Source organism: Mesitornis unicolor, unplaced genomic scaffold (assembly GCF_000695765.1).
Source record: "Mesitornis unicolor isolate BGI_N332 unplaced genomic scaffold, ASM69576v1 scaffold17381, whole genome shotgun sequence".
In the NCBI taxonomy this organism is placed as follows: Eukaryota; Metazoa; Chordata; class Aves; order Mesitornithiformes; family Mesitornithidae; genus Mesitornis; species Mesitornis unicolor.
The window spans coordinates 30011-47415 of NW_010164624.1; the positions used below are offsets into that span (position 1 = coordinate 30011).

At 36.0% G+C, this 17405-nt stretch overlaps 1 protein-coding gene across 2 annotated transcripts in view; it reads left to right on the forward strand.

The window, feature by feature from the left end:
* Positions 1-17405, forward strand: part of AGTPBP1 (ATP/GTP binding protein 1) — a 50244-nt gene that overhangs the window by 19584 nt on the left and 13255 nt on the right. For both annotated transcript variants that reach the window (XM_010194378.1, XM_010194379.1), the window contains exons 14-23: positions 1792-1875; positions 2155-2241; positions 2329-2477; positions 3792-3879; positions 4578-4722; positions 7132-7285; positions 8027-8207; positions 9676-9805; positions 10177-10308; positions 11916-12092. In XM_010194378.1, the coding sequence (XP_010192680.1) occupies positions 1792-1875; positions 2155-2241; positions 2329-2477; positions 3792-3879; positions 4578-4722; positions 7132-7285; positions 8027-8207; positions 9676-9805; positions 10177-10308; positions 11916-12092 (1327 nt within the window). The remainder of the gene's footprint in view (positions 1-1791; positions 1876-2154; positions 2242-2328; positions 2478-3791; positions 3880-4577; positions 4723-7131; positions 7286-8026; positions 8208-9675; positions 9806-10176; positions 10309-11915; positions 12093-17405) is intronic.

Consider the following 17405-nt stretch of genomic DNA (forward strand, 5'->3'; position numbering starts at 1 on the left):
GGCATTCAGTGAGATTTATGTTCTCCTTAATGTAAGCAGTTTGTTACTGCTTGTCAGCTGAGTCTTCTTTAGAAAACAAATGGTTGTCTTAATCCATTCTTATAATTTAAGAAAATGTTGTGGAGGGCTGATGTGAGGAGTTAGTGGGTTTTCTTTTTATTTCTATTAGAGATGTGAGGGAATTTAGGGCATTTTTTTTAGTTTTGCAGTATATTAGGAGATGCAATATTTTTGAATTTGTACTTTGGAATGTGTTTGCTTTTTTATTTACACTTAGTAACATGGAACTTTCACCAAATGTCTCACCAAGTTATTGTTTGGAAAAATGTAATTGAGAATAAATTAAGTGCTTTATATTATTCTCCCTTTTAGGGAAGAAAACTATATAATTCAGTACTCTGTACATTGGGGTTTTAATTCCTACTTTTTTCCATTCCTTAAAATTTTAGTTTGTTTTGTGTTGTATACTTCAGTATTTTCTAATCATCTGACATTTAGAAGTGGTCATCAGGTAAATCAGGATCCGCAAAGGAATCTATAAACACAGAGTTTCACATCGGTAGTGTTGTTTTTTGTGTTTTTCCTTTAATTATCTTAAAATAGTTTCTCTTTTATCTTGATTTTTTGAAACCTGAAAATGTCTGCTACTGCTTTTCCTTTTTGTGTGCATGTTGAATACCATTTCTTCTTTTGTTTTGTCTACATTGGTTATTACTATGGTATTTGAATGCCTGATATTCTTAAATGGATTTTGTCTTGGCAAAACTCCTGTGATGATAGGAAGTATTATGGCCCTTTAGAGCTGAGGCATTCTGAGATCTAAGGAGTTGTTTAAGATCAAGTGCAAGATCAAAAATCTGTAGTTCTACCCTGAGCTGAACCTGATCAAATAAATTGTGGTGAGTCGGCCTTTTTACAATTTTGTCCGTACATTGGACTTGTGACTTGTTTTCTTTTCCAGTTAATTTTAATTTAATCAGAGCTGCTAGAGTTGTGCACTTGCATTATTTTTCTTATTTGCTAACTATTTATTTTAATTAAATGGAGAATTTCCAGCCTGAATGTACTTTACTGCTCTGTTTCTTTATTCTTCATTGTTAATCTGCCTCCTTTTCTTCTTATTGCAGGTGCTGTGCAAGCTTTTCCACACAGCTCTGCCACTATATTTCATTCTTGAACTGCAACATATTCTTAATTTTCCAAACCAGGACCTAGATACTGCCAGTTGTGCAATGGTTTTATGTTCTGGATAAACATACACCTGACATTTGGCTGACATCACCAAATTCATTCTTATTTGTTCCTTAGTCGATAAATGAACCTAGATCTCCAGAGGTGAAAAGATAGTGCACTAACACACTCATTGCACGACCTACTGTCTAAAACTCTTTAATTTAGTTATGGTAGGACTTATGCAAGTTACTAATGTTATCAAGTGCTGGTCTAGATTAAAGCATTAACAATAAGTAATGTTTGAGTAATTCCTGCTTCTACTATAAAGTATGAAATGGTGCATTTTTTTCCATAAGATAAAACCCAGTGAGTTGTGTGCATGAAAACTGTTACCTCTTATACAAATATTGGACTCAGTCAGCTATGTATGTAGGTTTAAACTTATGTATACTTATAGTTTGTGCGCATAAGTGGGGGTGAGGCTGAGGTCTCTCTGAAAATCTGTCCTGCTGTCTTCATGTCAACTTTGTTAGTTTTTATTGTTACATGAGGTAATTCCTTTTTTTTAAATTGGAAACTATGCAACGATTTAAATGAGAACTCTGCTTTTTATTTTAGGACAAAAATATCTCAAGATATTGAAAGACTGATTTATCAAAATGACATTATAGACAGAGTTGTGTATGATCTTGATAATTTGAGGTAAGTTTTTACCCTTCTGAAAACATTCAGTGGATAATCTTAGGCCTGTTTTACTTTCTCTGTGATATAATTTGTAATAGTTAAATCAGTACTATTATGACAAACTTCAGTGAAAGTTTCATGTAATGTAACAGTGTTTCTGATACCCAGGCAGTATTTAGAAGAGGGTTCAAAACAATTTCTGATTTATCAAGTGAGGATTAAAGTAAACTTAATACGCTTGTTTTAGTTAAGTTTGTTTTGGTCATTTTGGTCACTTTTTTCTTTTTCTACTTCTAGTTGTTCAGTACTAGAGGAAGCAGATGTTTTGAAGTTTAATTCCAAATTTGAATCTGGAAACCTGCGCAAAGTTATTCAGATCAGAAAGTAAGATATTTCAACTCTTCTTTTCATACATAAGGCCTTTTATTTCTGCTTTTTTTTAAAAAATGATTTGTTTCTGTTAATCTTCAGAAACGAGTATGATCTAATTCTGAACTCGGATATAAATAGCAATCATTATCATCAATGGTTTTACTTTGAAGTCAGTGGAATGAAAACTGGCATTGGTTACCGGTTTAACATCATCAACTGTGAAAAGTCAAACAGTCAGTTTAACTACGGTAAGATACATTTCCCATACTTTGAGAAGAAATACGTAGAAAAATATCTGTAGTAGACAACTTGGGTGTTTCCTTCCCTCTGCCCCCAGATCAGTAGTATATTCATGTTGCCAGGTCAGATTCTTTTTTGATAGTTTTACTAGAGCATGTTTTGACAAGTTTCAGTTAAAAAGAAGAAAAGTATATTAAAAGACTGACTGTCAGTTTTTAAAATGGAGCTTGTACGTGAGACAAAAGGAGAAGAAATTTACCAGTGGTTGCAGCTAAAATTTGTCCTAAGACTATGCCTGGGGGGGACAGCACCAAAGCCTGTTGATCCCCACAGGTGCAAGAAGAGTGACAGCTGTCATCATTAGTTCCTTTCCCAATAGAGGAGTATTTTCAGACTTGAAAGTACTTGGAGGCATACTCAAACACTTTTGTCTTATTGATGGGAACAGAGTCACATTATTGGAAAAGGAAGTCTCATTTGAAATGCTGGGTTTCAAAGGTGACACTTGCAGTCTCCAGCAGGTAGTGTTTGCTGCTTCTATCTCATCCAAAAGTACTAGCTTACTGAATATGGCTTTCTTTCACTTGTCTGGGGTGAGGGGTGTGTCATTCAGCTTAAACCTATTTGTTTTGGGAGGTTTTTTCCCTGCTGGATTTTCTGAAGTTCATACTTTAAGAAGGAGGAGGAGAAGCTCCCCTTTCCTCCCAACTCAAACTCTTGGGACAGAGTAACATCATCTTCTTTGTAATAGTTGTACAATTCATACTGATAAAATGCAACAATACCAGGTAGTTTGACCAGTAATAAGGTGCTTTTAAATTATTTACTAATCTTCATCAGTTACACTAGGTCTTCATTCATTTGTTGCGTGTACTTACCTGATAGTCACTTTTTTTTTAAGTACACTGACTGAATCAGCTGATGTGTTTTGATTTATTATCAGACTAGTAAATAATGTTCAATTAATATATATTATTTTCTACTGTAACTTCATATTAAGTGTTCAGCTTCAAGTTTTTATTTTTTGGAGAGTATATTTAAGGAGTTACTGTTCAAAACCAAAAATTGTCCTGAAGCATCAGTTATTTTCCAGCTATCCAGGTGACTGGATGATAGCATCATTTTTTTGTATTCTCTTTGGAGCCTTTTTGTAATGATGAGTTGAATGGAGTGAGACCCAAAACTTTCATTTAAACAGTTCATTTTGGTCTTATGTAGGTCTGATTCTTTTTTAAAATATCACATACAAGTGTTGATATGGTCTATTACTGCTAAGATCTTTAATGTTAAGCATAAAAGTGAGATGCATTTTTTTCTTTAAGGTATGCAGCCCCTTATGTATTCAGTTCAAGAAGCATTAAATTCTAGACCATGTTGGACTCGTGTTGGGACAGATATTTGTTACTATAAGTGAGTACACCAACCAAACATACAGCAAATCATACACTGAGGATTGGTTTGTGGTACAGTTTTTGAGGAGAAATATTTGCTCCTGAGTTTGATAATTCTATTTTAGTAGTTTTGTTCTGAACAGAGTTTTTGTCCTGTGTTACTATGGAGAGTAAGAGAAGTGACTGAAATATATAGGGTCTTATTTTGTTAGTACACTGCTAATCTATAAACTGTTTGTCTTTCATACTTCTGTCAGAAATTACATATTCTTCCAGAGAAGTTTTTAAGGGAGTGTATATATGCATACTTATTTGATATCTTAATAGTAACTTCCAGAAATATTGATCACATGGTGTTTGATTAGGCTCCTGTATTCTATGGTGCAATCATTGTAGAGCAATCCTGGAACACAGGATGAGATGGTACAGCATATCCATATGTTACCATTCTTGGTCAATGGTTGCTTGCTTCCTTTTTTGTTTTTGTTTTGTTATGTTATTTGTTTTTGTTTACTTGCCTTTTCCCAATATGAGTGAATGTGCTTTTATAAAATATATTTACAGATGGTGGGAACCAGTGTATTTAACAGGGATTTATGCAAAAGATAGAAACAAGCACTAAAAATCTTCCTGCCTCTTAGAATATGTGTTCAGGAATAATCAATGATATGAAAAAAAATTATTCTAATGTGTTTATTACCTTCATTTTACTCTTAGGAATCACTTTTCAAGAAGTTCAATTGCTGCTGGAGGTCAGAAAGGAAAATCTTATTACACTATTACATTCACAGTGACTTTCCAACATAAAGATGATGTCTGCTACTTTGCTTACCATTATCCATATACATACTCAACTTTAAAGGTGAGAAGATTATGGTCTTTTACATAGATAAATAGTTATACTTTTGGACAATGTGAAATACAGGAGTGAATTCTTCTTATTTCTTTTTATAAAGTTCAAAATGCTCCTTTAAATGGAGAATTTTTGTTAAATACTCATGTTTAGACTGTTGAAGTGTGCAGGTTTTTCTAAAGAACAGTCCTGGAAAAATAAAATTGATACTTACTTGCAGGTTAAATGGTTTTTCTGGAAATCATAATTCATAATTGATTGGAAATTGTGCTAACTGGATGAAGTATTTATGTTTGAGTCAAACGACTCGTATCTTGCTGTTCTACATATACTGTATATACTACTGTATACATACACAGTCTACTATATTCTTCATAACTGAACTATTCAAGTTACTCTATAGAGGGTAAGTAGAGACCTTTTTAGGCTAAAGAAGCGTTGTGAAGCGTTTCATACTAAGCAAAACTCTTGGCTAGAATGCCTATTAACTGTTTCTGTCATAGCAATAGAAGTGAACTTGGGTATTCAGTGGTCAGTGTGTAACAGTGTTGAGTGAAGCTTTCTACTAAGCCATACTTGCTCTTGGAAGAAGGACCTGTTAAGGGACATTACAAGCAGCTCCTGCCTCCAGCAGCTCTGGGGCCCAGCAGTTCCTCCTGCCTGGCTGCTGTAGCCCAGACAAGGGACCTGGAGGTCTCTGTCCCAGGGTGATGGACATGGCTGCTTCTTTCCTCTTTGCTTGTAGGTTCAACCACTAGTGAGTGTGACTGTATATCTCAGAGAGAGAAAGAGAGAAAAAGAGAGACTCACACACACTTGCACATGCCCTCCTGCCCCCACATTGCAGGCTACACAGACTGGCATAGACAAGTGCTGCTTGCAACAGCAACTGTGTGTAACACCACCAGGATTTGCTTAAAAGATAACTACAGACACCAAAGTCCATTTCCTCATCTCCAGCTGGTAGGGATTGCTGTTCACTAGTAAAAGTGTCCACCCAGCCACTCTTTAGAACCACAAGCACACACATTTGTGGATGACTAGCATGGCCCTTCTGACCTTTACCCCTGCCTGGATCCTGTTCTCTCTTACCTGCTGTGTAGGTCTCCAACTTGCAGGCTAGTCTGGTCTGGTGCTCTCTAGCAAGCAGATGCATGCACTCACACACTTGTCTCACAGGTGCTCTGCAGTGGTTCCCCCCAGATGCCAGCATGGACTCTCTGTCCACCTTATACCCCTGCCCTAACCTGGGCCCCCATACTTGCTGGGCAGTCCACCTTGAAGTTTGCTAGCAAATTGCACACACACCTGCAATGCACACTAGCTTCAGGGAGGATGCAGATGCTTGCCTCTCACTCCCAGCAACTGGTACCAGGCACATGGGCTCATAACTGATGTTCCTGAAGTGCTGGGACTGAGGCACCCTCCCTTGCTTCACTCAGCATTATCACCCTGTTAGCTGTTTTTTTGAGACACACACTGATCTTGTCCCAGTTGCTTAACACCAAGATGCTTACCCAGTAGCTGGCACTGAGACCTGCTCCTGCTTCCAGTGCTGACACCACAGACTCAAGGGTGCCTGTACTGTCTTCAGCTCCAGCTACTGGCACAACGTCTGCTCGCTTCAATCCTGACAGTAGCTGGCACTTTGGACACAAAGTCTGTGGTACCCACAGAGGTGCTCCCACGAGGTGTGGCCTCTCCAGCTACTGGTGCTGAGACCATTGCTCACTCCAGTTGCTGACCCCAAATCCACTCACACCTCTCTTGTTAGTTCCACCTAGTCCACACAGCACTTGCATGGACAGAGTGAGGCTGCACAGAGTGATAGCTAAGGACAGTGTGTAGGTATCAGGTGCATAAATTTTGTGTCATCTCACAGCCCCTCCTTGAATATACCAAATCCATATGTTCCTCTTTATTCCTCCTTGCCCCTTAGGTGGCCTTCACCAAAGCTTTTCCTGTAGATTCTTAATGGCCCATTAGTTAGAAACTGGATACTTTGGTCTTTGCTGTTGTTTCAGTTATGTCTTTTACCAGGTTTGTTTCTTTCTGTTCCTGTTTATTGCTTCTTCCTTTGCTTGTTAACCTCTTTTGCACTGAAAAGGTCCCTGATCAGATAACCTTAATGAAGCAGAGGTTCTTACCTGCTACATACCATTACAGTATCATCTGGTAGAAAATAATGTACCCTCTGTGCCTTCATCTTCCTCAAAGCAGCTGGAAAAAGAGACTCTATAGAGTGTTCAGTCAGTCAGAGATGTAGAGAATAGTATCTCATGGACAAAATTATGATGGAAACTTGAACGTTGTTTAGAACAACAAAAAGCAAGATTGATTGAATAGTACCTGTAGAATATTCTGTTATACATGACTACAAAAGTTCTGAAGTGTTTTTTCGTTATTTTTGGGGTGAAGATGCATCTTCAGAAGCTGGAATCTATGCACAACCCTCAACAGATATATTTTCGACAAGACGTTCTCTGTGAGACCCTGGCTGGCAACAGTTGTCCCTTAGTCACTATTACAGCCATGCCAGGGTCCAATTACTATGAACATATCTGTCAGTTCAGTAAGTATGACTTTTCTTTCTTACCAGCTGACAATAATGTAAAACTAGCTATTTATGGAAAAAAAAATAGTATTAACTGTTGTGCATTGTAAAAATAGCAATGTGAAATAAGGTTCCTGTACTTAATTAAATTAAGAGACATCAACATTAAGGATTTGCCTTGTATTTAATAATATTTATTTGTGGTAGTCAAATATGGATATTTATATCTGGATATATAAGAGTATATATATTAATATATTTTAAATCAGTTGCTAGATATTTTTGTAAGTTACAGTTTGCAGACAACACTTCTTGGAAAAGAATACCTGACTTTTGAGTAACTTTCCTCCAAGTGCTCAGATTATTTGCTTGTCAAAAAAATCTTTCATAAAGCTGATATCTAAGCTACAGCAATTTGATGTGAGCTTTAGATACGACAGCGTTCCTGGTTTGTTCCTCCACTCCAGTATTTTTTCTGGAATATTGGGGAAAAAGCCATTGAAGACATCATATCTTAATTGCCAATTGTGACTGTATAATTGTCTGATTTAATTCAAAGCTCCACGGTAAGAGTTTTGTAATTGACAGTTATAACAATAGTCTGGCAAGCTCTAGCGATAATAGTGATACTCAATAATACTCAACTCTCAAGTACTGTATTTTGCATTGCAATAAATGAAGGCTATTGCCTCTTTCAGCTAACAAACTTTTTCCTTAACTTGAATAAGATTTTGCAACTTCTATGCATACTTCTTTTAGGGAATCGTCCTTATGTTTTCCTGTCTGCTCGTGTACATCCTGGAGAGACTAATGCAAGCTGGGTTATGAAGGGAACGCTGGAATACCTTATGAGTAATAATCCAAGTGCCCAAAGTTTACGAGAATCTTACATTTTCAAAATTATTCCCATGCTCAATCCAGATGGTGTCATCAATGGAAAGTAAGCATAAGTTTACTCACAAATATGTAACCTGTACTACTAAGTCTTTGCATCTGTTATTTAAAAAAAAATCAACACACAAATGCAATACATATTAAGAAAACCAAACCATACCACCTACAAAATTGCTAAGACTTTTCATTTTTTTGGCTTTTTAAGGGCAGACGCATTGTGCCATGAATTTCAGTTTTATAAAATGTATTTTCAGTTGTCCATGGATGATAATCATTCCTATGTGACTTGACATAGCATTTTTAATTGTCTCTCTGAACTACAGGCCTGAATAGGTGTAGAGTGTTACATGAGAGCACAGCTGCTTTTCAGAAAAGCTGAACAAGTTCATGGTTCACATGAAAAAGAACAGTCCTTGTATCTAAGAAAGCTTTTTAATGTAATCTTTCTACTTTAAAAAAAAAATTACAGGTTTTAGAATAATGTTATAGAAATGGCTGTTGTCAAATGTTACTATAGGGAGGAAAGTTAATAGGCGTGCAAGAGAAAGGATAAGAGAGTATCCTGATGTAATTCAAGACGTTAATGGTAGTTCTTTCACTTACTACCACTTTTCTTAATAGATTCAAGGGCTATTCCACAACCTTTGGACACTGCTATCACTAAGCATTCAGCAGTCTGTATTTACTTGGTTACAGGGAATTCATATGAAATGGAAGTTTTAGTATCACGAATTTGCAATTCCTTCTTATCTAGTTATAGGTAGTATTTTAAGAGGTTTTGTGAACAAAAGAATAAAAATCAAAGAAGTTAGGGATTTGAATAAACACTGTCTTTATATATGTAAGGTTATATATGTAACAGAACACCTGGAATGAAATAATTTGGGATATAAATGAAAGTTTAATACAGGGGAAATTAAGAAATCTGTGCCAGCAGACACTATCTAGAGACAAATGTGCTGAAGAAGACTGTATGAACATGAATTTCTGCAAGTTTAAAAGTTCTTGCTGATGGTTGAATGAATACAGAGGTGATCTTTATTTGTTCACTGGGTTTTTTCGTTGGTGTCTTTTTTTTACTTTGTTGTTTTTCTCGCATCTACCTGTCTCCTAACAACTTCATGTCTCTAGTCTTAGATTTCTGGTTGACATTAGTCTATATATTACGGAAGTCAAGACACCAAAACTGTAAAAATAACCCTATATTTCAAATTACTGATTTTGAACTAGCATTTGAATAGAATTGCAAGCCTTCAGTTTCACTGGCAAATAAGCAAGATTACAATTGACTTCATATAAGGAGCTATTTCTAATTTTTTTTTGGGTTTTCTGTAACATGACTAAAAAACCCCCAAACACTTCTATTATTTGGCATGTTAGAAAACTGAAGTTTGTTTCTTACCAGACTCCTTCCAAACAAACAGTGGTGATGAGGAAAACTTGGTGGGGGGAGGCTTATTTAAAATTACGATAATACAGACTACATCATGCGTTTTTCCACCCCCCCACAATAGCCACCGTTGCTCTTTAAGTGGAGAAGATTTAAACAGACAGTGGCAAAATCCAAATCCAGATCTGCATCCCACTATTTACCATGCTAAAGGGTTACTGCAATATCTGGCTGCTATAAAACGTTTACCTTTGGTGAGTATGTGTGTGTAAACAATTACGAATCTTTTTAACCTTATCTATGTAGCTAGTCTGTAAAATAAACATTTTAAATACGGTCTTGTAAACTGTTTCACACTTAAATTTGACTCGGAGAACTGGTCTTCTGCAAACCTTTAGTCATAAATAAATTTCCTTTGCTAGGAAGTAGAAGGTTAAACTTCACTTAGATGGATCTTACATTTTATTGTCTTAATGTGGAAATTATTTATATAAGAAGTAGTGTTTATTTGTTCTTTGAAACTTTCAACAGTACAAATACAATTTTTAAATTTGTCCTTCTATTGCTTTTATAAAATTTTAATTCCATGTGCCTTGGCTTTATTTTGCCAAATGATTTATTGTAGGTCTACTGCGATTATCATGGTCACTCTCGTAAAAAGAATGTATTTATGTATGGCTGCAGCATCAAAGAGACAATGTGGCACACAAATGTTAATGCTGCCTCTTGTGACCTGATGGAAGACCCTGGTTACAGGGTAAGTTTGGCATGAATTTGGAATATATTTTTCAAATAACTTCCTGATATTATTCTGTGCACATGGTGACTTTATAGCATAAGTAGACTTATTTAGAATGATCTCATTTTAGTCCATCAATGTACTTTAAGAGTATTTTAAGAGCTCTAAATATTCTACACTAATACAGCTAAGGCTTCAATGTTAGTAAAGTTATTTACTTTTTTGATCTTTTTACCAGTATGTGGTTTTTTTATGTTCAGTGTTACCTTTATATTAAATACATGGAAAATATGATTCTGGGCATTTATAATTACTGGATGAAAAAAGAGTCACTTAAGGATGGCAAACAATATTCTAGCAACAAGAAAATAAAAATACTGAATTGGACTGAGAAATACTAGTTTGTGTGTGTGTGTAAATATGCAAGTTAAGGCATGTGCATATAATCCATATACATAATAATTTGCACAAACAGCATCCATTGCATTGCATAAGCTTTCAACAATTCCAAAAGATTTTAGTTACTCATTACCTGTTTCTTCTGTGTAACTCCACTGCCACCGTGTGGCAACTGCGAATCTGTGCGGCCTATTGTGTCCAAACTCCGTGGTTTTTTGAGAAGTTGCAGAGTTAAACTTGAAAAGCATGTAAATGCACGTTAAAAGTTTTGTTAAGTATCTGTAAGGGTAAATTAGTACAGATGCTTTTGTTTTTTTCTGACATCTTCCTCACTTTTAAAAAACTCTATTGTGCCTTGATTTTCTTGTGCGTTTTCCTGGAAGCTGAGACTGATGCCATTCATGTCTGCTGCTTAACATGGTTGTATGGGGTTTTGTCACTTCAGCCTGCACTACAGTAGTGCACAAAAGCCAATAGTCATTAAGAGTTGTGGGAAAGGCTTTTGCTTTCAAAAATGTGGACTGAAAGTTTTTTGCAGGCTTACACTAATACTGGTATATGTGTAGTACTGAAAGAGTAAATTTAAAGTGGTCATGTGTTTTGGCTTAACTGATACAAATGAAAGCTGGAAAAAAGCAGTCATTTAGCATTAGTCAAATGCATACATTTGTATAACCGTTTCTTGCTTTTTCCAAGGCTGTCATGTAACTTTGAGGTACATGTAACTTTGATTCACATTCTTGAAGTTAAATATCCACCTAGTAATGTGCTGAATACGAATGAATTTTATGTATTAATAAAAAACTGCCTATGTTAGGTCTGCAAGTTGGATTGTTGAAGCAGTCTGAAACTGGAATAAATTAATCAATATACGGGGTATGCAGTACACTTAATTTGTGCAAAGATAGCTTGGTGAATTAGGAGGAGATGGCGATCACCTGAAGAATTCTTTTGTGTCCTGATTCTTACCTGTATGACTGACACTTAGTTTTAGTAATTGAATTCAGAAAAGAGGGTTTTAATAAGCAGGAAGTGGCAAACCTGTTGTCATTTGAACACACTGGGTTTTGAAAGCTCAAGATGGAGAAATGTTTTCATTCTTGTTCTTTTAATTTAAATTACAGCAAAATTTTCTGATAACAATTTGTGAGTGCATATTCCTCTCCCCCCTACTTCCATTAGTGGAATAAAAGAATTGCTGTATTTTTCAAATTGCTGTTCTGCAGGCACTTCCTAAGATATTGAGTCAGACTGCCCCAGCATTCTCCATGGGCAGCTGCAGCTTTGTAGTGGAAAAGTCCAAAGAATCAACAGCGCGAGTTGTTGTCTGGAGAGAGATAGGAGTACAAAGGAGCTACACAATGGAAAGCACGTTATGTGGATGTGACCAGGGGAAATATAAGGTAAGAAAATATATCAGTTCAATTGTTCTTGGTTTATAATTTCTACCAATTGCATTGGTATCTTGTTCTTTAACTCCACTTGCTTGCTTGCTTTAAACTCCTAAAACCTCTTCTAAGATCTGTGTACAGTAATGTTAGAGTGAAATTACATAATTCACAATGTTACAGGTTGCATAGCAGTCTTCATCTTTCACTTAAACAGCTCTCCCCCCTAGTATGTTATGCTTATTGGCTGTTTTAACAAGATAAATACTAATTATTGCTTGTGACACATGTATGCATGTAGTTAAAAAAATTCCGACCTGTTCTTTCTCGTAGATTATTAAAATTGGGTAGTAATAAATGCCAGAGCTAAAATAAAAAATTCCTCTACACATGGCAATTTCAGACTTCACCATGGCAGTTCATGGTTCTTCGGCAGACATTAAGTAGTCTCCCTCACAGAATTTTCCTATGTAGCTGCAGAAACAGGCTTATAAATCAAAACACTTTCATATCAGGTTACCAGAACTACAAACTCTGAACTCATCATAGTTGTGTGACTTCTTGACTTAAAACTTTTCAATTTTTCTCCTTCAAAACTGTTCACAGGGCTGGATATTTGAAAATAAAAGGTGACCCTGTTCATACTTTCTTACTAGTACAAAATTTACTTTGAAGAAAATATAGGGGAAAAAAAAAAGGAGAATTACCACCCTAACATCTGATCTTCAACTTCTATCACTGCTTTAAATTTAGCTAAAACCTAGGAAGAGGTTTCCTTTGCTTGAAAATAGAATTTAGGAATACTAATCAAGAAAACGACCACAAGCCTCAAATAAGGTGCTTGACAAAAAGAAGATCAGAAGGTTAAGATCAAGGAGGAGGGGAGGCAAGGAGGGGACAAAAAACATTGAAACAAATGTATTTAGTGTATTAACGTATGCTCCAGCATCCATGCTTATTTCCCTAGGCGGAAATTTCAGTGACTACTAAATGAATGAGTTAATTTTCTCAATTAACAACAGAAGTATTCCTCCTATTGTCAGAATATTCCATTATTCCTCAGATGACATCATTATGGAGCTTTAAAAAATGATAACACATCCTGCTTTCTTATTTTGAAATTTCCAGAATATTCTTAAACATGAACTTTCATGGCTTTAGCAGTGTGGCTACAGAAGGTTCTTAAGAAAGGTGAATTGAAGATGCTTTCTGGACAAACTTTAATGATGCTTAACCTGCGAAGCCCTTCTTCAATAAGAGAGGAAAAAAAAAAGGCTGAATTCTGTGGGAAAATAGTTTACTTAAAAGGGAACAGCATTATTCTATGTAATATAAACAAGCTGATAAGATCAGATTGCCTTCGTGTCATCCATTTTATTTGCAGTAAAACAGTTTGTGAGGTCTTAGTCATCGTCTGAGCGTACAGGAAGATTCTTAATTTTTTCTTCACTGTGATATAAATTAAGTGACATATTTCATAATATGTTATCACAAAACACAGAGGAGTTTAACTGTGTAAATTCCCTCCCCTCCTACTTCTCACCCCAAAGGACGTCACAGTTCAGATCTGAGGGACTGAACTGTGTATCATGTAAAGATCTGTAGCATTTTTCCAGTCTTCTGGTTTAGCATCACTGCTGAATTTTATTCAAAGCACAGAGAGGATTACTCAACAATTCTGTTTTTTGTGGAAGCAATGCTAAATCTTTGCCAAAACTGGATAATATCAGAACATATTTTTTTATGATTCTTTTTTATTTTACTCAGACAATGGTGATGCTAGACTATTTCCATTCACGAAGCTGTTGACGTGAAGTTAGCAATTCTTCCATGAATTTAGGATCCTTGAGCTTGGAGTTATCACTGTAAGCAATCTTGTTTTAACTGCATCTGTGTAGTCTTTGTAGTCCATTAAGAATTAGTGCTGCAAATATTCCTCAGTCATTTGCAATTCAGGAGAGCAAACGTTAAGATGAAAAGATGCTCCAAGATCTACTATGGAGGATAATTAAAATGCCAGACAAAAGAACAATTTCTTCAATTAATTGAAACCACCTAAGAATTGAAATCAGTCCCTCTGAATGGAGAGTAATAAATTTGGGAGTACTGCTTAATTTTTAAGTTAATTGAAAAGATTTTGTTATCTCACAATTTTATGGTGCACATAAAAAGAAGACTTCAGGAGATAAGGATTCAGTCAAAAAATTTCAGTTACCATGATTCTTCAGTCTCTAGATTTTGAGTTCTCAAAAATGATCACATCTTTGTAGCCTCTGCTGAATAGGAAAGCAGAACAGGAAGATGACATTTTACTCTCCCACTGACTTCTCCAAATCTTAGCATGGCTGTTTTCAGTTTGGCTGCCAAGAAGATGGAGACTCCCTTTTCACAAGGAGTCACATGGAAAAGACGAGGGGTAATGGACACAAGTTGCTTCTGGGACGATTCCAGTTGAACTCCAGAAGAAATTTTTTTACCATGAGATCAATCAGACATCAGAGCAATCTCCCAGGGGAAGTGGTGAATTCCCCTACACTGGTCAGTTTTAAGAGTCAGCTTGATAGGGTGCTGACTCATCTCATTTAAACTAGACTTTTACCTTGAGAGACTGGACTAGATGATCCTTGTGGTCCCTTCCAACCTGGTATTCTGTGATTCTATGATTCAGTTTATGAAGTATATACTACAGGAATTTTCTTCTCAACTTGATGTTGCAGTTCATTGTGCCTTTTTTTTTTTTTTTTTGCATCCTTGCTTTCAGGTAGCAGAGTTTATGACTGAGACACTCTATTCATCTGAAGGTATTTTCATGATGTACTTAGTAAAGAAGACTTCAATCAGCCATCTAAATTGTTATTATCTAGAAGAAAGACAGTTGAATGAAATGTGAAGAAAAAGGAATGAAAGTTGGTGCTTGTTTTTTTTGTTGCTGTTGGTGGATTTTTCGGTTTGGTTTGTGGGAATTTTTTCCCTTTTTTTCAAAAAAAAAAAAAGCAGCTACTTCCAGGTGGCATTGCCTAGAAACAATGCTTGAAACACTTAAGGGACTTTAATAGGCCACAGGTAAAGGTACTAGAACAACAAGTTGAAGGTGATTGGAAGATCAAGAAGAGGAGTGTAATCAAGGCTTCAGTGAAAATGAACTTCACGTCAGGTTCCTTATTTAGGGCAACTGTTCGTTATTTCCTCAAACAGACTTTGGGTCTCTTGTTTCATGGAAACGAAAAGATCTGACTGATGGAAGAATAATGATGGATTAAGAAATTTGGTATTTGGCATCTGTATTTGGCTGTGTTGCATTCTCCATTATGATTTAAAGAAATAACAGAAGTAAATTAGACTTTAGCATGGACTTTTTACTGCAAGTATGCAGATCCTTCAGTATAGTAAGTACAGACTTTTATCGTCCAGGAGTTTCAGTTATCCACTTCCAATCTGATCCATTTAGGTCTCTCTTCAGTTATATCCACTTTCTGCTGTGCTGAAAGTAGCAGCCACAGAACGTGCACACGCTATTTATCTTTCTAACAATTGTCTTTGCACTTTCTTTCGTGTACTCTTGTCCTTTTTTGACATAGAGCCACTTCTGTTTTACTGTCTATAAGGAATCTACCAACTAATGGTAACTTCTTCAACAACAGATGCAGACAATGATTGGAAAAGTTTCTGAACCATCCAGTTGTGCACCTTAGTAATCTGTGTAACAGTGAGATTACTGTTACCCTTCTCCTTGCTCTTCTACATATTTGTTGCCTCTTGTCCCTAATGTTATTTTAATCTTTTTGGGGCAGGGACTGTGTCTTCATGTGATTAGCATAGTGGAGCCCCAGCTATGACTGGGGTCTTCGAATGTTATTGATGTGCAGACAGATACAATACAAAAACAAAAAATTGGCCTCTGTGGATAAGGTACTGCGTTGGGAGTGAGGAGAACTGATTTCTGTTCCCAGCGGGGTCAGTGACATGCTGTGAGACACTGTGCAAATCGCTTCAACCCTCTCTGCCTCCATTTCTCCATCAGTAAAGAGAGGATAATTCTTCCTTTATTAATAAACTACTTTGAAACCTACAGCACAAAAGCATTATAAAAGAGGTAAGTATTATTACTACTAACAATAATACTCAAATGTCCAGCTCTTGTTCACTGCTAACAGGTTTCTGTACCATTTGACTGGAGGATGGCACTGTTTAGTACAGTGGATACAGCTTTAGCTTTCTTGTTACTAAAAAGCACCTTTATGAAGACTATCGAGATGGGAAAAAAAGATCTTGCAATAAAATACAAACTTTCTATTTATTAAGTGTGGAGAATGTGTGGTTTGGAGCAACATAACACTTTCTTGTGAACATTGCATTTTAAAATACAGTGTCAGCGTGACAGCATACACAAACCTTGTGTGTGTGTTTTTTAGCTTTTAGTAAAAAAAAGAAATCCCTACTCCATTCTTTCTGCTTCATGTATTTTGCTACTTGATGATTTAGCTTACCACCAGTTCCTGGTTCTGCTGCTTCCTTGCTTGTTTGTCAAAGCTCCTTTTTAACCTTTACCTTAAAAGGCTTAAAAGATCCAAACTAAAATCCTTTTAAATTCTCCTGAGATACAGAAGTTGCTAAGGGGGAGACTGAGTTGGGTTATGATACTGAATTTGTTAATGTTTGTACAGTCAGTACTAGCCAATTCCATGACTGCTGAGGATCACTCTGGAATATCATTCTCTTTTCATAAAATAGTTGAGGTCAGATGATCTGTCCTGAGATGCTGCACTGGTGGCTAAATTAAAAGTGTAGAATCATCTGATGGGAGACTCTATCGCATTTGTAAACTTGAAAAAGATTACATAAGTTCTACCTCCTAAATACTCTTTGCAAAAGAAAATGCCTTGGTATATCATTTAAGTTAGAAAACAGCTGTAGCTTTCAATACTTTGTTTGTTGTTTGTAACTACTAAATGTGTGAATAAATGCTTTCATAATTAATACCCATAGCCTCTAACTTATAGAAAGGAAAGGAATGTTTGTGTCAAGGAGTAACTTTGTTGCCTTAAATAATCTTATTTATGTGTCAGAGCATAGCAGTGAACTTGACCTGCAGTACAACTTTACTCATTTTTTTCATTTTGATGGAAATTCTGTTGAAGAATCTTGTATTTGAAATCTTAGTATTTGAAATGGCTTTTATTTAAAATTTTGACAAGGGTTTTTAAAATAGTTTATACTTGCACAAGCTTGGATATGATCTCTGTCTGTCTTACCACTGGGTGAGATCTTGTTAATATTCATGTGCTAGAAGTGTGGACTAGGAAGCTCCAAAGAAATGTGGATGTGTCC